The sequence below is a fragment of the Scomber japonicus genome, chromosome 9 (assembly GCF_027409825.1).
Source record: "Scomber japonicus isolate fScoJap1 chromosome 9, fScoJap1.pri, whole genome shotgun sequence".
In the NCBI taxonomy this organism is placed as follows: domain Eukaryota; kingdom Metazoa; phylum Chordata; class Actinopteri; order Scombriformes; family Scombridae; genus Scomber; species Scomber japonicus.
The window spans coordinates 5953794-5976915 of NC_070586.1; the positions used below are offsets into that span (position 1 = coordinate 5953794).

Here is a 23122-nt window from a genome sequence, read left to right on the forward strand (position 1 = left end):
CAGAGTAATGCGAGGTCGTGCAGTTCATGTTAAGTGGTCAAATGGTTTTATTTGAACAGCTTTAATGTACTTTGGATAGTTCATCAGTCAAATCTTTCCATTAGGGTTCATTAACTATCTCAGAGTCCTCTCTGTAGAAATCTGTGATTGTTTATTCTGAACCATCATTATTATTATTATTATTATACACTATAGTAGACCACTCTACTATGCATTAATATTTCTTATTGCAATTGAGAGAGAGGGAGAGAGAGTGGGAGAGAGAGGGAAAGAGAGAGAGGGAGAGAGAGAAAGAGAGAGGGAGACAGAGAGAGAGGGAGGGAGAGAGAGAGGGGGAGACAGAGAGAGAGAGAGAAAGAGGGGCAGAGGGAGAGAGAGGGAGAGGGAGAGAGAGAGGGAGAGAGGGGGGCGAGAGAGAGAGGGAGACAGAGAGAGAGGGAGGGAGGGAGAGAGAGAGAGAGAGAGAGAGAAAGATAGAGAGAGGGAGAGAGAGAGGGGGAGACAGAGAGAGAGAGAGAAAGAGGGGCAGAGGGAGAGAGAGGGAGAGAGAGAGGGAGAGAGGGGGGCGAGAGAGAGAGAGAGAGAGACAGAGAGAGAGAGAGTATACATGTACATAAACATTAAAGTCATACACATATTTTATTTGAGGTGCTTTTTTTAATACATATTTTACAGACACACGTGGAAGGTTACATGAAGTGTTTTATACAGAATAATCCTTTTGACTTTTTATTACAACCCATTTTCTTTTGGTTTTAATAATCTCACATTATCACGGGGAGTATAACAACGCTCCTTTAAAACAAAAAAGAACAGTTTATTTCTCTTTTACCAGCCGACTTTTCCCATTTCTTTAAATTAATAAGATCATAAAGCATCAGATATACTTAAAGAACAGACCTGAGATATTTTAAAACATATATATATACATTAAGTCTTTTTAGGAACAAGAATACCTTTAATTACCAAACTGCTTAAAGTGTTTTGGCATCTATCTCAAATATTCATAGTTTGTTTTTTGCTTACTTTATTATGACAGTATATTAAACTCTATGTTATTTCTTCAATGTGGAATATTCAGTATGTTTATATTTATTAAGTAGTTTTTTTTTTTTTAAAAGGTGTTTATTATTAACCCTCCTGTTGTCCTCAGGTCAAGGAAGGATAGGAGGAAGGAAGGAAAGGAGGAAGGAGGGAGGGAAGGAGGGAAGGAAGGAAGGAAAGAAAGGAGTAAGGATGAAAAGAGGAAGGAATTTAGGAGAGAAGGAAGGGAGGAAGGAAAGGAGGAATGAAGGAAAGAAGGAAGGAAGGGAGTAAGGAGGGAGGGAAGGAGGAAAAGAGGAATGAAGTAAGGAGGGAGGGAGGAAGGAAAGGAGTAAAGAGAGAGGGAGGGAGGGAGGGAGGAAAGAAGGAAAGGAGGAAGGAAGGAAAGGAGTAAGGAGAGAGGGAGGAGGAAAAGAAGGAAGGAAGCAAGGATGGAAGGAGGAGGGAGCAAAGAAAGAGGGAAGAAGGAACAGTCAAAAGACCCGGGAGGACGACAGGAGGGTTAATTGTTTCCATTTCACTCAAATATAAAAAACAGGAAAAAAGTCAAATTTGGGGACGAAGTAAAAGTGAAATGTGCAGAAATGTTTCTTTATTCAAGAGCATATAAATACATTCGAGTGAGCTAACATGTAAAAAATAATAATAATATTAATCTTAAAATTCATTTGATTTAGAAGTTATATATATCGCTCGGACGACCCGTTCAGACCCGTTCAGACCCGACACCTCCGCGGTCAACTCGTGAGCAAAGAGTCGCCGAACACGTTTCCGTACGAGGTTTTGAGGAAGTGAACGTAGCTCTGCAGACTGCGGTTCGTAGCGTCCGACTGCTCCAGTCTGTCCTTCAGGTTCTGCAGCTGACTCTGGAAACGACGCTCCATCTGAAACACACACACACACACACAACACGGCTCTGAGAGTTAGACCTGATATATATATTGTCTCTTCCTCCCTTCCATCCTTCCTTCTTTCTTCCTCCCTTCCTCCCTTCCATTCTTCCTTCCCCTGTCCTTCCTTCTTCCTCACTTCCTCCCGACCTCCCGATCCGATCAATGTCGTCATGTTCAAACTTTTTGCAGATGCTCCCGTTGCATAGATTACAGATGGCTTGAGTTTTATCGGAGGGAGGAAGGAAGTAAGGAAGGAAGGAAGGAAGGAAAGAAGGGAGGAAGAAGGAAGGAAAGGAGGGAGGGATGAAAGAGGGAAGGAAGGAAGGAAAGAAGGGAAGGAGGAAGGTAGGGGGGAGGAAAGAAAGAGAGAAGGAGGGAGGGAGGAAAGGAAGGGAGGGAGGAAGGAGGTAAGGAAGGAAGGAGGGAGGAAGGAAGGAAAGAAAGAAGGACAGAAGGAAGGGAGGGAAGGGAGGAAAGGAAGGAAGGAAGGAAGGAAGGAAAGGAGGAAGGAGGAAGAAGGAAGGAAGGAAGGAAGGAAAGAAGGGAAGGAGGAAGGTAGGGGGGAGGAAAGAAAGAGAGAAGGAGGGAGGGAGGAAAGGAAGGGAGGAAGGAGGTAAGGAAGGAAGGAGGGAGGAAGGAAGGAAAGAAAGAAGGACAGAAGGAAGGGAGGGAAGGGAGGAAAGGAAGGAAGGAAGGAAGGAAGGAAAGGAGGAAGGAGGAAGGAGGAAGAAGGAAGGAAGGAAGGAAAGGAGAAGGAAAGGAGGAAGAAGGAAGGAAAGAAGGAGAGAAGGAAGGATAGATTGCAGATGGCTTGTGTTTTATCTGTCTCAGTTCCACACCACCAACATGTTTGTTTGAATCCATTTTGAGCCCTGTCACTATGAGACGGACAATAAAGTTTTTTGAATCTTGAATCATGAGCTGTCGGAGTCAAACAAACATGTGGGTGTTGTGGGCAGACAGATAAAACACAAGCTATTTAACAATCTGTGCAACACTAAAGAACCTCGTGGGGAAGCATCTGCAAAATGTTTCAACAGCACAAATGTGCCTGGATAGGGAACACGAGGAGGAGAAGCCGAGTTTAAGAAACGGAGCGATGTGGACGATGGAGACGTGATCGGATCGGTGATCGGTTTATTTAAACTCACTGATGGGTGATCGGCCCTAAAAATCCTGATTGTGTGAAGCCTAGTCATTATGTTTGGGGACAGAGTTATTTACCTTTAACCCTTTATAGGACACTCATTAAAAAGAAGGGAGGGAGGAAGGAAGGAAGGAAGGAAGGAAGGAAGGGAGGGAAGGAAGGACGGAGGAAGGAAGGAAGGTAGGGGGGAGAAAGAAAGAGAGAAGGAGGGAGGGAGGAAGGGAAGAAAGAAGGAAGGAAGAAGAAAGGGGGATGGAGGAAGGAAAGAAGGAAGGGAGGAGAGAAGGAAGGAGGGAGGAAAAACAGATGGAAGGAAGGAAAGGAAGGAAGGAAGGAAGGAAGGAAGGAAGGAGGAAGGAAAGAAGGAAGGGAGGAGAGAAGGAGGGAGGGAGGAGGAACAGATGGAAGGAAGGAAAGGAAGGAAGGACGGAGGAAATAAGGAACGAGGGAGGGAGAAAGGAAAAGAGGAAGGAAAGAAGGAAGGGAGGAGAGAAGGAAGGAGGGAGGAAAAACAGATGGAAGGAAGGAAAGGAAGGAAGGAAGGAAGGAAGGAAGGAAGGAAGGAAGAAGGAAAGAAGGAAGGGAGGAGAGAAGGAGGGAGGGAGGAGGAACAGATGGAAGGAAGGAAAGGAAGGAAGGACGGAGGAAATAAGGAACGAGGGAGGGAGAAAGGAAAAGAGGAAGGGAAGAAAGAAGGCAGGGAGGAAGGAAGGAAAGGAAAGGAAGGAAGGAAGGAAGGAAGGAAGGAAGGATATTTTGGGATATTTACAGAAGCTACCAAATATAATTATTTGCCCAATAAAGGGTTAATTCTTCTTCAGTCTCCACTCAGGACGAGCACAGTGAGGAATGGAGGACACTACTCACTTAGCCAATGTGACATGAATAGCCTCTTAGCTGCTAATGTGAAGTGTGGTAATACTGAGGTCAAAGGTCACGTCCATGTATCATACAATAAGTCCATATATAGACATGATGATGACTGATAATTACGTTATAGTATGATAAGTTGTTACAGAGCTAGAGGTAAGAGTTTTCCATTTGCCTTTTTTCAGTTCTTCAATCTCTTCAGTTCATGAGTCAAAAGTTTGTTTGTGAGCCACAGAATCGTCCGTGTGTTCATTTCTCTTCTAGCTTAACTCTTCTAGCTCAGACTGTCTAAAAAGGCGCTGACTAATAATGACAGCATTGAATGGAGGCGTACCTCCTGCTTGCTTCGCTGCAGTTGACTCATCTCCGTTTTGGCTCGGCTCAGCTGGCTCTGCAGGTCCAGCGCTTTAGACTGAGACGCTCTCTCCTTCGCCAAAACTCTCTGCAAGCCGTCGTCCACCTGCAGGGGTTAAACGGTTTGTTTATCATTACAGAACATTTACAGAAAGCAAAAGCTGTTTAAATGCAGATACTGAAGATAAACACGCATGTGAGTGTTGATTTAAACCTTAACATACTGTTCACATTCTGACTCATTACTAGTCTCTACACCAGAGGAGTCAAACTCATTTTCATTCAAGGGCCACATAAAGACCAATTTGATCTCATGTGGGCCGGATCATTACAAAGATGGAGGGAAAGAAGGAAGGAAGGGGGGAAGGGAGGAAGGACAGAAGGAAGAAAGGGAGGAAGGGAGGAAGGAAGGAAGGACAGAAGGAAGAAAGAAAGGGAGGGAGGAAGGATAGGAGGAAGAAAGAAAGGGAGGAAGGAAGGAAGGAAGGACAGAAGGAAGAAAGAAAGGGAGGAAGGAAGAAAGAAAGCGAGGAAGGAAGGACAGATGGAAGAAAGAAAGGGAGGAAGGAAGGAAGGAAGGACAGAAGGAAGGAAGGAAGGACAGAAGGAAGAAAGAAAGTTTAAATGTTGCCTCTCATTTCTTCTTATTTCTCTTCTGGCTCTTCTTATAGAGACAGAAAAAGCACAAAAAGCACTTTGTCTTAACTTTTAGGGAAGGAAGGATAAAAGGAAGAAAGAAAGGGAGGAAGGAAGGACAGAAGGAAGGAAGGATAGAAGAAAGAAAAACACTTTGTCTTAACTTTTATTATTCATGTTTGTTTGGAACCCAAGTCTGCAGTGGAGAGCATTGATGTATTTTCAGGTATTAAAGGGTAATATGATAATATTACTTCAGGCTTTTTCTGCCTTGACAAAATAAAAGCAGGATGAGTAGCGGAGGAAATGAAAAAGGGTCGGGCAAAGGGCCAGGATCCATCAGACTGATAATAACCCACCGCACATCTCAGCAGCTGTTAGAGCCGCTTAGTATCAGGTTCATTATTAGAGGCGTATGGATATGTTCACTAGTGTGGTTCATTATTAGAGGCGTATGGATATGTTCACTAGTGTGGTTCACTATTAGAGGCGTATGGATATGTTCACTAGTGTGGTTCATTATTAGAGGCGTATGGATATGTTCACCAGTGTGGTTCATTATTAGAGGCGTATGGATATGTTCACTAGTGTGGTTCATTATTAGAGGCGTATGGATATGTTCACTAGTGTGGTTCATTATTAGAGGCGTATGGATATGTTCACTAGTGTGGTTCATTATTAGAGGCGTATGGATATGTTCACTAGTGTGGTTCATTATTAGAGGCGTTTGGATACGTTCACTAGTGTGGTTCATTATTAGAGGCGTATGGATATGTTCACTAGTGTGGTTCATTATTAGAGGCGTATGGATATGTTCACTAGTGTGGTTCATTATTAGAGGCGTATGGATACGTTCACTAGTGTGGTTCATTATTAGAGGCGTTTGGATATGTTCACTAGTGTGGTTCATTATTAGAGGCGTTTGGATATGTTCACTAGTGTGGTTCATTATTAGAGGCGTATGGATATGTTCACTAGTGTGGTTCATTATTAGAGGCGTATGGATATGTTCACTAGTGTGGTTCATTATTAGAGGCGTATGGATACGTTCACTAGTGTGGTTCATTATTAGAGGCGTATGGATATGTTCACTAGTGTGGTTCATTATTAGAGGCGTATGGATACGTTCACTAGTGTGGTTCATTATTAGAGGCGTTTGGATATGTTCACTAGTGTGGTTCATTATTAGAGGCGTATGGATACGTTCACTAGTGTGGTTCATTGTTAGAGGCGTATGGATATGTTCACTAGTGTGGTTCATTATTAGAGGTGTATGGATATGTTCACTAGTGTGGTTCATTATTAGAGGTGTATGGATATGTTCACTAGTGTGGTTCATGATTAGAGGCGTATGGATATGTTCACTAGTGTGGTTCATTATTACAGGCGTTTGGATATGTTCACTAGTGTGGTTCATTATTAGAGGCGTATGGATATGTTCACTAGTGTGGTTCATTATTAGAGGCGTATGAATATGTTCACTAGTGTGGTTCATTATTAGAGGCGTATGGATATGTTCACTAGTGTGGTTCATTATTAGAGGCGTATGGATATGTTCACTAGTGTGGTTCATTATTAGAGGCGTATGGATACGTTCACTAGTGTGGTTCATTATTAGAGGCGTATGGTAATGTTCACTAGTGTGGTTCATTATTAGAGGCGTATGGATATGTTCACTAGTGTGGTTCACTATTAGAGGCGTATGGATATGTTCACTAGTGTGGTTCATTATTAGAGGCGTTTGGATACGTTCACTAGCGTGGTTCATTATTAGAGGCGTATGGATATGTTCACTAGTGTGGTTCATTATTAGAGGCGTATGGATATGTTCACTAGTGTGGTTCACTATTAGAGGCGTTTGGATACGTTCACTAGCGTGGTTCATTATTAGAGGCGTATGGATATGTTCACTAGTGTGGTTCATTATTAGAGGCGTATGGATATGTTCACTAGTGTGGTTCATTATTAGAGGCGTATGGATATGTTCACTAGTGTGGTTCATTATTAGAGACGTATGGATATGTTCACTAGTGTGGTTCCCCTGTTTGGTTTATTCATGATTTTATATAAATAAGTCAGGTTGTGAATAAACAAAACACTTAGAAGCTACTGAGTGCTGTTAAACCAGTCAGCGTGCAGAATGAGTGATTCAGCCCAAACATCCGTGGCCAGGCGTCACAGTTTGGTAGTTATTACATAATCTGATCCATCAGCAGGTTACATCACTCTCAACATGCATTAATCTTTACTTATTGAAGAAGAAGAATTTATTTTACTCTGAAATTTAATGACCTTTTTCTAAAGTGGCTCATGTATAGATGCTACAAATGTTTTGATAAGATAGTCGTTATGAGGATTTCTTTTTAAGACTGATGGCTCTAATGCAGGGATGTCAAACATGCGGCCTGTGGGCCAGAACCGGCCCGCCAAGGCTTCCAATCCGGCCCACTTTCCTTCCTGTCTTCTTTTCCTTCCTACCGTCCTGTCATCTGTCCTTCTTTCCTTCCTCCCTTTCTTACTTCTTTGTTTCCTTCCCTCGGTCCTTCCTTCTTTCCATCTTTCCTTCATCTTCCTGTCCTTCCTTCCTTGTATTCTTTTCCTTTCTTCCTTTCCTTCCTAATCCCTTTTCTTTCCTTCCTTTCCTTCCTAATCCCTTTTCTTTCCTTCCTTTCCTTCCTAATCCCTTTTCTTTCTGATTGATTGACTTTTTAATGGGGGGATTCTTAAACCGGGTCAAAATCGACTGCAATGGTGTAGAATATGAACTTTATATAAGGGTTAAACCTTCCCTATACTCCACACACCACTGTGGAGGCAGGTGGGCGTGGCTTTGGGCAGTCAGCTGTAGGAGAGAGAGAGAGAGGCTGAGCTGGTGTGAGCTGAATCATCATTCTCTCTTTGTCTCTGCAGCAGCGGCTGGACTGGGACGAGCTGCACATGGAAAGTGCAGCCGAAGACAAGGACTCAAAGTTTAAGTTACGTTTTTGTGTTTTCAGTGGAGACGGGGGACTGAGCAACGGGCAGCCGCACACGGGAGCTCCACGACAGTTTAGTTTCAAATAAAGAAAAGGTCTAAACGACACCTGCCTGTTTGTGGTTTCTGCTGGGAAGCGACTCTGCTACAACCACAACAGGGAACCACACACACACAGACACACAGACACACAGACACAGACACACACACACACACACACACACACACACACACACACACTATTGAACCTGATACCGAACGGCTCTAACAGCTGCCACTCTCTGACTCTTTAATATTTGACAGTTTCAGACCTGTCGTTGTGCGTCGTCCAGAGTCTGCTGCAGCTGCCTGGACAGGACGCTGCACTCGCTGACCTTCTCCTCCAGCTGCTGCTGAACGCTGCGAACATTCGCATCCTTTGAGATGAGAGCGTCACACATCTCTTTGTTTTCTACCTTGATGTCGTCCAGCTTCCTACACAAACAGACAAATCAATAGAAAATGTAAACAGGGGTCCTTGCACATTTTTAATAACACATTTAATTACTTTTAAGACCTTTTTAAAACCGCTTTAAGAGACCTAATAATGCAAAAGCAGGATTTCACTGTTGTAGTCGGTTGAAATGTCATTTATAAAAGGCACTGCAAGAGTTTCATTATAGTTCCAACTGCTGATTATTTTTACTTGTTGATTGGTTTGTTATGTAAAATAATCAAAAAATAATGATACAGATGATAAATAACATAAACTGAACAAATGTAAAGCCACAACTCCTACAATTTCAGACACTTTAACACATTTTTAGACCTTGAGTATCAAAAATCAAAAGACTTTTTAAGGATCCGCTGCTGCTTCAAATCTCGTGCTTTGATGCTACAGCAATCGATTCACATCGACTGTTTGCGGCTTATTCATCACCTCTCTAAGTTGTAATTTTTCTCCTTGAGCACGTTGTTCTCCTCCTGCAGCAGCATGTTCCTCTGCTGAAACGCCTCCAGCTGAGAGCCCTGCTGCTCCACCTGCAGATCAACACAATCCTGCTGTCAAGGGCTGCAGATACAGGACTCCTCTGTATATATATATGTGTGTGTGTGTTTGTGTGTGTGTGTGTGTGTGTGTGTGTGTGTGTGTGTTGAGATGGATGCAAGTGAATCATAGACTGTATAAAAGAAATGGACGTAACATCCGTGATGTCACCCATTGGTTTGTGGACTGCTGCTCGGAAGCCAATAGTTTTGAATCTAGGCAGCGGCATCTTGAAAATTTCAGGTGCATGCTGGGAAAAATAAAAACACGGACTCTACTTATATGGGCATAAGGCGGGGTCATGGGTGGAGCGGGGAGGTTTCTATGGTTGCGAGGGCTGGATCTCGAGGACATTGGTCAATCAACCTGTCAATCAGGACGTAGCCACGCCCTAATGCATACCCTGCTTTATCGTCACATATAAAATCAGGGAGGCCAAAATGTCCCAAATGAACATCATACTGCATTGAAGAAGGCTTTAAACTAGCGATTGAGACCATAAACACATTTTGAAAACGTTTACTGAGGTTAGAAATCAAGTGAGAAGTTGGTGAATTCTCCATTGACTTGTATAGAGACAGTCGCCCCCTGGTGGCCTTTTGATAGAATGCAGCTCTAAGTTACTTCCGCGTTGGCCTCATTTCAGAGGATTAGAACTCCCCGCCTGGAGTGAATATAAGCAGGTTATAACACATGGCTATCAGCACCTTGTGTCTAACTTCAGACAGGGCGGCGTTATGCTCCACGTTCCTCCTCTGGTGCACGTCGGCGTCTTGCTGGGCGTCTCGCAGCTGCTGCTCGGTCCTCTTCAGTCGGTCGGGCAACGTCTCCAGCTCTCTGAGTCGGCCCAGCAGCTCCCTCCTCACCTGCTCCTTCTCCCTCTCCAGGCTGGAGCTCACCTCCCGCGCCTCCTTCTGTGTCGCCTCCAGCTTCAGGCAGCACTCCTCCGATTCCAGACGAGCCGACTGGACCTGCACGGAGAGAGAGAGAGAGAGGGAGAGAGAGAGAGAGAGAGAGAGAGACCAGCCACGCATGGATAAATTAAACCATATGAGATGTTTTCCTTTTTTTGTGATTTGAGTGTACTAAACCTTTTAGATCAGGGGTGTCAAACATGCGGCCCGCGGGCCAGAACCGGCCCGCCAAGGAGCCCAATCCAGCCCACTTTCCTTCCTGTCATCTTTTCCTTCCATCTTTCCATCCACCCTTTCTTCCTTCCTTTCATCTTTCTTTACGGTCTTCTCTCCTCTTCCTCCCATCCTTCCTTCCTTTGATCCTCCCTTTCTTCCTTCCATCTTTTCATCCTGTCTTCTCTTCCTTCCTTCTATCTGCCTTTCCTTCATTCCTTACTTCCATCTGTCCTTCCCCCCTTCCTCCCTTCAATCTTTCTTTGCTTCCTTCCTTACTTCCATCTGTCTTTCCTTCCTTCCTTACTTTCATCTGTCCTTCCTCCCTTCCTTCCTTCAATCTTTCTTTCCTTCCTTCCTTACTTCCATCTGTCTTTCCTCCCTTCCTTCCTTCAATCTTTCTTTCCTTCCTTCCTTCCTTCCTTTCATCTTTCCTTACTGTCTTCTCTCCTCTTCCTTCAATTCTCCCTCCCTCCCTTCCTTCCTCTCTTCTTTCCTTCCGGCCCACATAACATCAAACTGGGCTGTATTATTTAAGCGACCCTTGAATGAAGATGAGTTTGACTGTCACTCTCTCTTATCTGATTTAACTTTAAGCCTCAGTTGTTCTTCAGTTATGTGGGTGTGAAGTATCTGAGGGAAAACCTGAACCCTGAGGTTAAACCGGTCAGGAACTAGTACACCGGTCTCTAAAGCAAAGCAGCATCACTGAGAGTCACACTCTACCTTCTTCTTGTATTTCTCCACCAGGTTTTCGTGCTTTTTGATCGTTGATTTCAGCCGTCGGGCTTCAGACTGCAAAACTCTGAGAGTCTCCTCAGACGACGTCAACTGACCCTAAAATATGATGATGATGATGATGATGATGATGATGATGATACTTATATTAAACGTCACTATGATACAGTTTCTTTGGTCCACAAGAATTATGAGGATGATTACATATTTCAGAATTATGTAGTATTATGTTATTAAGTATAAATTAACACAAAGCTCTAATAAGAAAGAACAGTAGAGGGAAAAACATTCAAATACCAGAAACTAGGGCTGGGCAATTAATCGAAAAAGTTATCGAAACCGACTTTAATCGACTTAATCTTGCTCATGTCCATTAATGGTGGTGTTCACTGTTGCCATGACAACAAAGGTTGCATATCTTTAGGACGGGAGGAAGGAAGGAAGAAGGAAGGAAAGGAGGGAGGAAGGAAGGAAGGAAAGGAGGCAGGAACGAAGGAAGGAGGGAGGGAAGGGAGGAAAGGAAAGGAAAGGAAAGAAGGAAAGGTAGAAGGAAGGAAAGGAGGGAGGGAGGGAGGGAAGGAAGCAAGGGAGGAAAGGAAAGAAGGGAGGGAGGGAGGAAGGATGGGAGGAAGAAGGAAGGAAGGAAAGGAGGGAGGAAGGAAGGAAGGAGGGAAGGAAGGGAGGAAAGGAAGGTGGAAGGATGGGAGGAAGAAGGAAGGAAGGAAAAGAGGGAGGAAAGAAGGAAGGAAGGAGGGAAGGAAGGGAGGAAAGGAAAAGGGAAGGAAAGGAGGGAGGGAAGGAAGGGAGGAAAGGAAAGAAGGAAGGGAGGAAGGTAGGGGGAGGAAAGAAAGAGGGAGGAAGGAAGGAGGAAGGAAGGAAGGAAGGAAGGAAGGAAGGAAGGAAGGAAGGACAGAGGAAAGAAGGAAGGGAGGACGACATGAAGACTAAAACATCATTATTTTCACTCCCTAAAGATCCTCATGTGTGAGGGCAGCAGTGGAAAATACTAAACTAAAGAAACAGTGAAAATACATCATTGTTCATCAAGGGTGGAGATAATTAATCGTTCATTAATCATAATCGAGGTTAAAAGTTCAATTAATCGTGATCTTGATTTTTGTCATAATCACCCAGCCCTTCCTGAAACTAAAATAAATTCAACACTCTCCTCAAAAAATAAAACAATGAGGAAGATGACGAGTTTCTAAATACAACTAATTCTACTGATTAATGATATTAATGGTATTTGAGAGATTAGCGTGACGGTACCGTGAGTCTCTGGTTGTCCAGTTTAGTGGAGGCGTTTTCAGCACTGACAAGTTGAAGTTGATCTCGGAGCTCGTCTCTCTCCGCCCGGCTCTTCTCCTCCGCTGAGCGTAGCTGGGAGCTCAGCTCGCTCACCCGCCTGCAGAGGCAGCAGCAGCGGGAACATAAAGACTGTGTCATGTTTTCATCTCAGGGCTCATAAATTATTTTATAGTCACATTATAGTCATTTTTCACAGCAATGAAACTAAAGCTACTCTCATTCATTTAATGACAGAGAGAAATGGTTTAGTTTTACTCTCACAGCGATTCAATTTTATCAGTCCTTTAAAACTGCTTCATGAAACTTGATTGTTTATTTATTGTATGAATGACTTGTTTACTGAATCAAATCAACTGTATCACACGTCCTCTGATCTTCTTTGTCTGGTAAATGTAAATATTTAATGATATTTAGAAATTCAGTGAAACAGCAGAGGACACTTGGGCTTTTCAAACTTTTCTCTTCTTATTAAATCAAATTATTTGGGGGCTTTTTATTCATATCTCACAGTGAACTAGGATTGTAATTCTCCTGTTTTACCCGTCTTATTCTATTTTATTTTTTATTTTCTGTTCAACCTGTCGTCCTCCCGGGTCAAATTGACCCGTATGTTTTGACTGTTCCTTCCTTCCATCTGTCCTTCCTCTCTCCTTCTCTTTTTCTTTCCTTCTTCTCTCTTTCCTCCTTCCCTCCTACCTTCTTTCCTTCCTTACTTCTTTCCTCTGTCATTCCTTCCTCCCTTCCTTCTTTCCTCCCTCCCTCCTACCTTCCTTCCTTACTTACTTCTTTCATCCGTCCTTCCTTCCTCCCTTCCTTCCTTCCTTCCTTCCTCCATCCCCCTTTCTTCCTTGTGTCGTTCCTTCCTCTCTCTCTCCTTCCTTCCTTCCTCCCTGCCTTCTTTCCTTTACTCCCTTCCTTCCCTCTTTCCTCCCTCCCTCCCTCCCTCCTTTCCTTCCTTCTACCCCCCTTCCTTCCTTGACTCGAACACAACAGGAGGGTTAAACTACTAGTTAAATGTGTATTTTTACATTTTACATTTTGCCCTCATGCCTTTTATGTTGCAGGTGAAATGAAAACCTGAAGAGTTCGGTTTAGAACCTGCTTTAAGTGTAAAGAGCCTTGAGATGACTTTGTTGTAATTTGGCGTTTATACAAATAAAGATTGATTGAAGCACTTTGATTTGCTTTGTTGTTTGAAGTTAATATATATAATAATATATCTGTACCTGTATCTGCACAGTGAAACTATTATCTTAACACCTATTTCTATATTATTCTATTTTTCTCAGAGTACTAAACTTAAGAAATGTAAGATAATTATCAAGTTTCATACATTTTATTACCAGTTAATGAACTAACTTCTAATGATGGTGACTTTATGTGCGCTACATGAAGATTGTTCCATAATCTTTTGGATAATTTAATCTTAGGTTAAATTTACATTTTTATAACCAAATGTTTTAGCGCTAGAGGATAATGTCTGTTAGCTCTGACACGTTATATGAGAAATTCAAATGTTTCAAATCTATAAAAAAATTAAAGGAAACAAAAATCCACAAATCCTTACAATGCACAGAGTTAATAAACTAATACAATTATTGCAGGATTTTTCCCAGAGAGCCTTCAGACTGCTGTGCACCTGCTGACGTGTTAAAGCATCAAACTGGGTTAAATGTGTGTCTGAGTGCACTCACAGTTTGAGAGCAGATATTTCTTCTTCTAGCTGTGATTTAGCCGTCGTCTCTTTGGAGTGACGGAGGCACCAGTCCCTGGAGGTGGACAGAGCTTCGGCCAGCTGGGATTCCTGCAAGATGACACACACACACACACACACACACACACACACACACACACACACACACACACACACACACACACACACACACACACAAGAAGATTCATAGTTAAGCCACTTAAACCTAGCCAGTGGGAAAGTGTCATTCATGCACAAGCTCAGCCATCAAAGAAGCCACACTTTAGTATTTGCAGGTCGAGTTTTTCACTAAAGTACTGCTTCTGAACCAAGAGGCTGGCTGGATTTCCTCTGAACTTGATTTTTGATGCTGTGTGAGCCAGAGATCTCGGTGGGAAAAATATAATTTGTTTATAACATATAATCCAATGATACCTTTAATAGTTTTGCATTATTACACCGCATCCTGACATACAGCGAGCAAGTGAACTGGTGACGAAATCTGTCCTGATATGCAGCGTGACGATTTTATCACGACTATATTCCAAACCAATCCAATTATTGAGGGGCTAGCTAGCTTGTCAACAGGAAGCAGTGTGTACATTTTAACCAATAAGAAGTGTTCAGGGGCGGGACACGGCCACAAAATTTCGTCCAGATAGAGACAGAGTGAGTGATTTTTTGAGGGGTGGGCGTCATCGCTGGACAGGGCGATGTCGCTCACGGCATGTCAGGAAAGGCTGATTGAAAACTCATTTTAATCACTTTTTCTCACTTGCTCACGTCGCTGTGTGTCAGGATGCGGTGTTAGGCTGGAGGAAAATGATCTTTAGGGAAATATCAGAAATGTTTTGGTTTTTTTTGTCAGTGTCTGTGTTTGATTGACAGAAATCACTCCATATTTACTATACAGTGCTCTTCATTTACCCTCTACCCATTTTATTTGAGTGTCCAGATTAGGGATGGGTCACGATTTTCAAATATTCGTATACTCGTTACATTGTAAAAAATGTAATAGTTAATGCGACTAAAGCATAAATAAATATATGAACTATCGTCTTTTTATCTCCTTTTTCGGCGTGCAGTTCAGCTCCTATCCACACGAGGGCAGTATAAGATTAACTATAACGGTGTGGATGGGCTAACGTTAGCTAAATGCTCTTCTACAAACGGAGAAACATGCAGAGACTAGTACAGCCTTCAAAAAGTTCCGTGTGGAACAACTTCAAAAAAATCAACGAAAATGAGGTGCAGTGAGTTAAGGGTAAGGATGTGGCGCAGACCATCATACTCTGTTTTATAGTGGTTTTGGGTATAAAAATAAAACGAACGAGTTGTGAAATTAGGAATGGATCTCTCTCTCTGTGTGTGCGCGCGTTACGTCACTCCCCCCCGAATATTCGAAAATCGGTCGAATAGTTCCAACGATTTTGAAATAGTGTTTTTGCTTGAAATGCCCATCCCTAGTCCAGATGCTGAGTGTGTAAACTTATCCATTTATATTTTGCCCTCAAATACTCCACCATCCCACTATATACAGGACAGCATCTCTGCTACACTGTGATTTTCGGACATTGTGTTGAGGAGCAGCAGTAGATCTCTAACACCGACCTTCTCCTGCAGTTTGGCGGCGAGCTGCTTGGCCGACTCCTCGGCTCGCTCGGCCTGCTGGGTAAGAAGGGCCAGAGCCTCCTGGTCATGCTGGTCCTGCTTCTGCTCCTCCTCCCTCCGCTGCTGCTTCACAGTCTGCAGCTCCTCCTGCAGAGCCAGGAACTCCTTGTACTGCTGCTTGTAGCTCTGCTGCATCCTCTGCTCCACACAGAGAGAAAAGAGAGAGTGATTCACAAACCACGTCTGAGGTGGGATGAAAATACGTCATTCAGGGTTTGTAGCTTGGATTTAAAACAGTTACAACAGAGATGAAGTTCTTAGAGTGAAATAAAAACATCAATGTCTTATTTCTTTGGTCAAATATGGAAGCAAATCCCCACCATGACAATGAATTATGTCAGATCGCTGAAATGTGATCTCTACTGAATATAGAGCATGTTTAGAGCATCTTTCTGAATTTCTCGCATAATGCTGTAGAAACAAGGCGGAGGTCTCTGGCGCAAGTTCACCTACTTCCAAGGTGCACGGAGAAAAGGAAAAAAGTCCAAAAGAAAGTCAAAGCTGCAGCAACACTTGTAGTGTAGAACAACTTTATTAATAGATTAATAAATTCAAGATATATAATTCAGACCTGAACATAAAGGCCACAAAGGAAAAGCAATCCAAGCTCTGGCCTGACCAAACATCAAAGGCTCCAACTGCAGAGCACATTTCACACCAACTGGCAGCAACGGCAGAGACTTTGAACCAGGCTAAAAGTTGTTATAATTGTTGTTCTTGGACTACTTATTGTGTCATTTAATTAAGTTTTTGGAGGTGAGAAACCATTTAGATTTCCAATGTGTGGTCAATTTATCCAAATAATGTCTTTTCAGAGAAGTGAGGAGCTGTTTCCTGGGCGAGACCAGCTGGTTGTTTCAGCCAATAAGCAGCCTGAGAATTTGTATAAACCAGCCCTTTAAAAAGGAGGAAGGTTTTTAGCCCACATCTGAAATGTGTTGTGACATCGACAGTAACATTTATTTCACAAGTTCAGCGTGATGTGAAAACAGCTGGTCCACATCCGACAGTTGAAGTGTGTGTGTGTGTGTGTGTGTGTGTGTGTCTGTGTGTATCTTCTGTATTTTCTTAATGTTCACAAACCTGAATCTGAGCAGTCAGGTGTGTTTTTTCCACCTCTGCTCTGCTCAGCTGAGACTCCAGATGGTCGCGGGTCGACTCCAGAACTTTTGAAAGCTCCTCCGTCGTCTTCACGTTCTCCTGCAAAAGATGGAGGCGAGCAGAGGATGAGTGGGATCACCTGTACCGTACATGAACCGGTAAATGACTGCGTGGGGGGAGACATCAACCTTTTTCTACCAAGCTTGGATGAAACACAGGGAAGGTTTTAACCTTTTCAAAATCCAAATGCTCGGCAAGCTTGAAGGCCTCTTTCTCTTTGTCGGTGAATTTGGCTAAAAGTCGCTGAAAGACAAGATTCACAGAGCGTTAAATGATCAGTGAAGGGAAAGACAACACTGTACGTGACCTGCTGATTATTACTCACAATGTTCTCTGCTTCGGTGTCGGCCAATCTGATCTTCAAGGCATCTTTCTGTTCTGACCACACCAGCGATTCTCTCTGTCCATACAACAACACAGCATGTAAAAAAACAGGCAGAAGAGATTTACTGTATGTAGACGTTTCCCTCCAGTACCTCTTGTTCACTCCACTCTCTGAGGAGCTCTCGAAGGTTGTGGTTCGTGTGGTCAAACATCTCTATCTTCTCTAACAACAACTCCTGCTGCCGTCCAAGTGAAGCCGTGTGCAGCTTCAAAGGCCGCTTCTCCTAAAAGAAATAATCAAAAAAAAAAAAAACACCATCATCCATCCTGCACACATTCATTATCTTTCTGACCTGCTGTGTTTCCAAAATGATGATGGACTGGTGCCTGATTACCTTAGCGAGGCTGTCGATACTTTCCTTCAGGGTTGTCAGCTGATTGGCTACTGCAACACCATCAATCTCTGCTTCTACGAGCGCTCTCAGGAGCACATCCACCTTCCTGCCCTGAGCACCAGCATCTCCTCTGAAAGCAAGAGGACAAAAGTCATTTCAGTCTTTTTTAGGGATCTACAGATTAACAGATCAAAATAATTCAACTAAAAAAATGAAATTTCCTTCACTTATTTTCTGATGTTTAATGGATCAAATGATTAATTGATTAATCAAGACCATAATAGGCAAATTAATCACCAATTAAAATTATAATTATACTATAAATTCATCAGTTTCAGCCTTTGTAATGTCACTAAATCATGCTTGTTGTGACACTTTCCACTTTCTGCAGATTAAAGAGGGCATTCAACTTAAGAAAGAAGAAGCAAGACACATTTTTGAGTGGACAGGCCCTTTAAATGACTTAGTTGTATCTACTGTCACAAAACTATGGCTCTCTGACTACAATATATAAACTCTAAATAGAGTATTGTCTGTAAGCCATTTTGTGTTTCTCATTACATTATTGGCCAAATTAGTTTGAGTCTGTTGAGAAAAAGAAAATTATGATGGATGCTTACAAAGACTTTAAACCGACCGGTGTGTTTTATGTCGTGCAGCAGTTCCACAAAAGATAACTCAAAGAGAAACTGTGGCGCCGACTTATCGTTCATCAAAAAAAGAACAGCAAATTTACAACTCTTATTCTTAGATTAAAAGGAAGAAGAACATAATGAACACTTTACAAAACACACTCTACTGCTTTCTGCTCTATTTTCAGTAACAGATGATACAGACTGATTTTTCCTTGTATGGTGTTAAACGACGATGTGACCCAGGAGAGTAGTCCTTGATTTTTTTAATTTCAAAAGGGGACTGACAACAAAACCTGCCGTTTATCACTGATATGATCATTGCAGCTGCTAAACTGTCTGGGGGGGGGGGGGGGGGTTCTCACAGTCTAAATTTTGACTTTTAACCACCTAACAATCACGAAATATCTTAAGAAATGAAGAGTAGATAACTTTAATAATTATTTTTAACTCTCAGACATTTTCCATCTGCTGAGGTGTCTCTTACTTCTTTGATCGATGGTTACTTTCTTGCTCTCTGAGTAAGACGCTGAGGTTTTTGGATACTGCGGCCAGCTCTTCTTCCTGATCGTCTGCATCACGCTGGACGCCCGTCTCATCTTCGGAGTGATACTGACCTCTGCTTCCCTGGTTATAAGACAAACAGAGCTCATGTTCAGTGGACACACAAAGATGAGGTTGAACTTGATTGAAAAAAAGATTCAAGTTCTGAAGTGGGGTTTGTAATTAATGATCATTTTTCATTACCAATTAACTCGTGCAGGTCCAATTCAAAATATGCCTGTTCAGAACGGGACCATTTCTTGGCTTACAGCTGCCACTTCAATGCATAAAAAAATGAATACTCTTCATGTAAGGTATGATTAATCAATTAATAATTTGTCTATAAAGCGTCAAAAAAATTGTGCAAAATGTCTGTAATGACCTCTTGGGGCCAATGGTGACGTATTTGATCTTATTAGCAGTCCAAACTCAAAAAACATTCAGTTTACCATCACATATGAAACAGAAAAGCTTTAATCCTTACATTACATTTGAGAAGCTGTAACAGGCAAATAATTAGTATTCAAGTTGTGTATAGAGCACGTAAACACCATATCATGGTTTCAGAGGACTTTTGAGAAACCTGGATATGCTACTTAAGAGTACTCCAGTAGAAATGTTGATGTACTGTATATAAACTGTGCAAGTTTCTTAATATTCTCTGCTGCTAGATAAATCAGTGACTGAGAAGTGGACACAGTTAATCAGGAACCTGGATACTGTAAGCATCAAGTGAACAGAGAGCAGAATAATCAGGTTTCGCCATATCCAGGATACTATTGTACATGTGAACTCAGTCAATTACTAAAAAGATTAGATTAACTAGATTAACTAGTTTTCACAGCACTGAAATAGTCAAAAATTTCAAGTACTGTCAAATTCCCCATTAATAAAATGAGCTGTGTATCAGTGAATAGTTTTCATTTCATTTAAATAGAGCTTTAACATCCTTTAAAGTCTCTAGTAACTTTTTATGTGCTTATTTATTTGTAAAATATAGAATCCTCTTGTAGTTTCAGAGGCACATTCTGCTTATTCAATGACTTAAGACGATTCACTGTCCATCAATCTGTCTATATTACTGCAGGGTTTCTCACAATTTGGTTTGTAATGATTAACTACTTTCAGGAATAAATGTAAACCACTTCTTTAACTTCTCTAACAGTGTAATCCTGTCAAATAAGCTTATACAGCTTATTTGACAGGATTATGTGTGTTTAAAATATCATATATGTTGGTTGTGATTGAATGTATTGCATGGCAGTGAAAGATAAACACTATAAAGAGACCTGACACGTGTATGAGCCCACATCTCTTCTGGAGGACAGTCTTCCTGGAGGAATCCATGGCGCCCGGCCCTTTGACCTCCTTCCTTCTCCCTTCCCCATGGCATCTTTTGTCCTGTTCTGCAGAAAAAAAGAGGAATTCACAAGCTTGTATGAGGCTTCAGCAGTCTGAGTTAATCATATCAAGTGATATCTGGCACATTTACAGTCTTTTTAACATCAAATTCCCTCTTTGTGTTTCCCTGTTGAGCTGTGGTGGAAGTATAGTAAGAAAAAGAGGAACCTTGGTACTAAAAACACTGTAACATTGAAAGACATCACTGTGAAACATCTTATTATCATCAGATAAACTTTTAAATACATCTTTGCATAGACTGTTTACATTATAAGTGCATTATGAAGGGATCTTTTAATGGTCAGTATGAACAGGAGGAATGATTACAACAAGAAAAACATGTTTCAGTGTTCTTTTGGGTTGCTTACGGTTGTATTAAAAAAGACTTGACTATTTGTGACCCTGTCCTGTGCAGATGATGCATTTCATATTTAACCTATTTGTTTGTATCTAAGATTACAAACTTTCTATGCAGGTGGGATATTTAAAACGTCGATCAAAAACTGACATGTGACAGCGTAGTATTGTGTTTCCACTTTTAATAAACAAGTGTAACTCATGCTTGTAACTCTGGTTGTTTACCTGTGGGGTCTTGCTGGGACTCCTTCTCATATGAACATGTACAGGTGTGGTCTCCGGTACGTGGACATGAAGTGGCGGCGCCGAATCCCGGGTTTTCATTGTTTCCCGACGTCAAAACTGCCCTCGGAACACTTTTAGGGCCGACAAATGCCCAAAAGAATGACTGTAGTTAAACAACAGCTCATTTGTAGCGTGTTAAACTACGTTTTTCTAACAAAGAAACTACATATTTCGCTTGGTTCCCATGGTAAATCTCGACTGTTGCCTGTATGGAACGCTCGGTTGTTTGGGAAGGCGACAAACGAGCCCTCTGATTGGCCGGTTTGCAACATCTCGTTCTGTGATTGGTGGAGGGGAATTCTTTTTGATAACCGTTGCCAGTGGTTACCATAGACCGTGACGGTTAATGTTTAAATCGAACGTTGAGAACGCGTCTATCTTATTGCGCCATTTTCTTCAAAATAAAAGCCAATTTAATTTTCATTCGACGTGCTTTTTGGGGGGGTCTATATTATTATTGTTTTTCGGAGAAAAAATACCAAATTTTAAAAAAGGAGGGAAAAAAAACTTAAAATGACGGTGATTCCACAAAAAAATGTATTTTGGAGTTGAAATGAGACTAAAATACTGCTTATATTGATTTTATTTAATGGCTTCGTTACGTAAGTGTTCGTGTACGCAGTTACAAAGTAGGAAATGGTAGAGATGACTGATTTCCTGTTTTTCTGCACGGCACTTCCGAATATTCGCTATAAGTCGTTGTTTAAGTTCATTAATCACCATTATAGTTATATAATAAATATCCAACGAGTCTTAACGTAAACGAGTGAAAGGCGAAGTTATTCATTTAGTGCATTTTTTTTTAGGGTTGGGGTTTTTCTCGATAACCAAACGACTGATCGATGTTCAGTCGACGCGCTGTCTCGGGTAAAAACAATAGCTAGTCAGTGTGCGGGGTCCATGTGCGTGCAATGAGATTTAACCGGGGCCTGTGGCTGCTCGTAAAGCAGTTGGAGAGGTTAATAACGATGCATTATATTTCCTTTGTGCTACTGTGTTTCCCTGCTGCATACCGGCCCGGTGAGGCTTGTGCAGCCGGGAGCAGCTCCGACACGCTGCTGCTGTGCAGGGCGTGCGGACACGAGCTGGCTGTCGGGACAGACATCCACTTCGTCCCCAGTCGTCTGGCTCTCTCCAGTCGCAACGACACGCAGCTCGGAGGTCGGAGGGTTAATATACAGCTTTTTGAAAACCCCCACGGACACCGATTTGAGGTGATCACGTTCAGAAACGCGGACGTAACGCAGCATTGGCCGGCAGATAAACGCTTCTCCTGGTTCCCTGGGTACGCATGGACCGTGGCCACCTGTCCTCGGTGTAATACTCATTTAGGTGGGTACAAACCTGTGATCATCCTGATGTACAGTACATATCCTCAAAAAAAAGTCCACCTTTTAAAGTTAACCTCAAGTTTTTAAGGATGCACTCTAATATGAGACATTAATCACCAAGAAATAAACATCTTTAAAAGCCTTTTGCGGCCATATGTCACTTTCCCCCTCCAATATTCATAACTATGACTAAGCATAGATAAACTTTTAGAGTCGTTCTTACTTTTAAAATACCTCTTATCTATGTCCCAATTTGATATGATATATATCATATTCTGTACATCACAAGTAAGAATTACTGTCTCATGTATGGAGAAGTACTTGAAATTGAAGTGAAAAAAGCTCAAAAGGTTTGTTAGATTAAAGTAACTGTGGGTACATTTTATGAAATACTTTTTTATGTAGAGCTGAAACTATTATCAGCAGATCAACAGATTCAAAAACTAGAAATTTTAATGCCAACTTGGACTGTGGGAAGTCGAGATAGGAGAACCAGATGCAGTGATCTCCCTCTCTATATGCATCACCAAGATAAAGTGTAGTGAATTAATTATGGATTATTTACTATTGTATTAATGAGTCTACATAAAGACTGAGTGCAACTTTGAATTATGAACATTTAAGTTATTCAGTTTTACAAAATACTATAAATGTGAATCAAATTGGCATTCAGTATTTGGTGTAACAATTTACAAACATGTCAAAATAAAGGTTCTCATTGTAATCCTATTTTATACACAGACTTTCCACTTCATTTAAGAGACCCAGTCCTACATTATTTAGAAGGTGATATATGGTGTGGTGCCCATTTAAACCTCTTATAAAGTGATGTGTTTTTAGCTGCTGGTTTCTTTCTCGTTCCAGGTTGGGGTTTCCAGCCCATCAACTGGCCAGACACAATCACAAAAACCAGATTTGAGGAGTCAGAGCACACCTTCCTGGCTTTAATCACCCATCAACTGTTAAGAGAAGACTTTGCCTCGAGCCTTCTCGTGACCCCAAAATCTTTTGTGAGCTGATGTGCGTTGACTGTAAAATTATAAACCAGGTGCCTTTGCTGCTACCTAAATCTATTTTTTAAATAAATAAATTTCTATGCACCTACTCGGTTTGAAGACTCCCACACATGTATACACAGTAAGTTTTATTATTGTAACAAAGCAAGTTGTACACCTCAAGTTTAAAACAGTTTCTTTTCCCCCCAGCGGAAA

General features: G+C 41.9%; 2 protein-coding genes across 2 annotated transcripts; one reads left to right on the top strand and one right to left on the bottom strand.

Annotated features, from left to right (window-relative positions):
• Positions 1-1757: 1757 nt before the first annotated feature.
• LOC128365493 (outer dense fiber protein 2-like) lies at positions 1758-20802 on the bottom strand. The gene is made up of 17 exons (XM_053326251.1): positions 20521-20802; positions 19827-19943; positions 18482-18621; positions 17363-17492; positions 17120-17251; positions 16969-17043; positions 16815-16886; positions 16566-16682; positions 15423-15620; positions 13813-13922; positions 12080-12215; positions 10799-10909; positions 9653-9916; positions 8838-8938; positions 8230-8392; positions 4289-4414; positions 1758-1928 (listed from the first exon to the last, which is right to left on the bottom strand). Exons 1-17 carry the CDS (start codon positions 20617-20619, stop codon positions 1782-1784), a joined length of 2238 nt encoding a protein of 745 aa, XP_053182226.1. The 5' UTR covers positions 20620-20802; the 3' UTR covers positions 1758-1781.
• A 481-nt stretch (positions 20803-21283) lies between these two features.
• si:ch211-51h9.7 (uncharacterized protein LOC558400 homolog) lies at positions 21284-23008 on the top strand. Its single transcript, XM_053326268.1, has 2 exons — positions 21284-21912; positions 22776-23008. Exons 1-2 carry the CDS (start codon positions 21492-21494, stop codon positions 22928-22930), a joined length of 576 nt encoding a protein of 191 aa, XP_053182243.1. The 5' UTR covers positions 21284-21491; the 3' UTR covers positions 22931-23008.
• Positions 23009-23122: the final 114 nt, after the last annotated feature.

Coding starts and splice junctions, on each gene's coding strand:
- LOC128365493 (XM_053326251.1), bottom strand. CDS start 20,619: ATGAAAACCCGGGATTCGGCGCCGCCACTTCATGTCCACGTACCGGAG. Junction 16,887..16,968: donor ACACCGAAGCAGAGAACATT/GTGAGTAATAAT, acceptor CTTGTCTTTCAG/CGACTTTTAGCCAAATTCAC. Junction 4,415..8,229: donor TGGACGACGCACAACGACAG/GTCTGAAACTGT, acceptor TAACCCCTGCAG/GTGGACGACGGCTTGCAGAG.
- si:ch211-51h9.7 (XM_053326268.1), top strand. CDS start 21,492: ATGAGATTTAACCGGGGCCTGTGGCTGCTCGTAAAGCAGTTGGAGAGG. Junction 21,913..22,775: donor TCGGTGTAATACTCATTTAG/GTGGGTACAAAC, acceptor TTCTCGTTCCAG/GTTGGGGTTTCCAGCCCATC.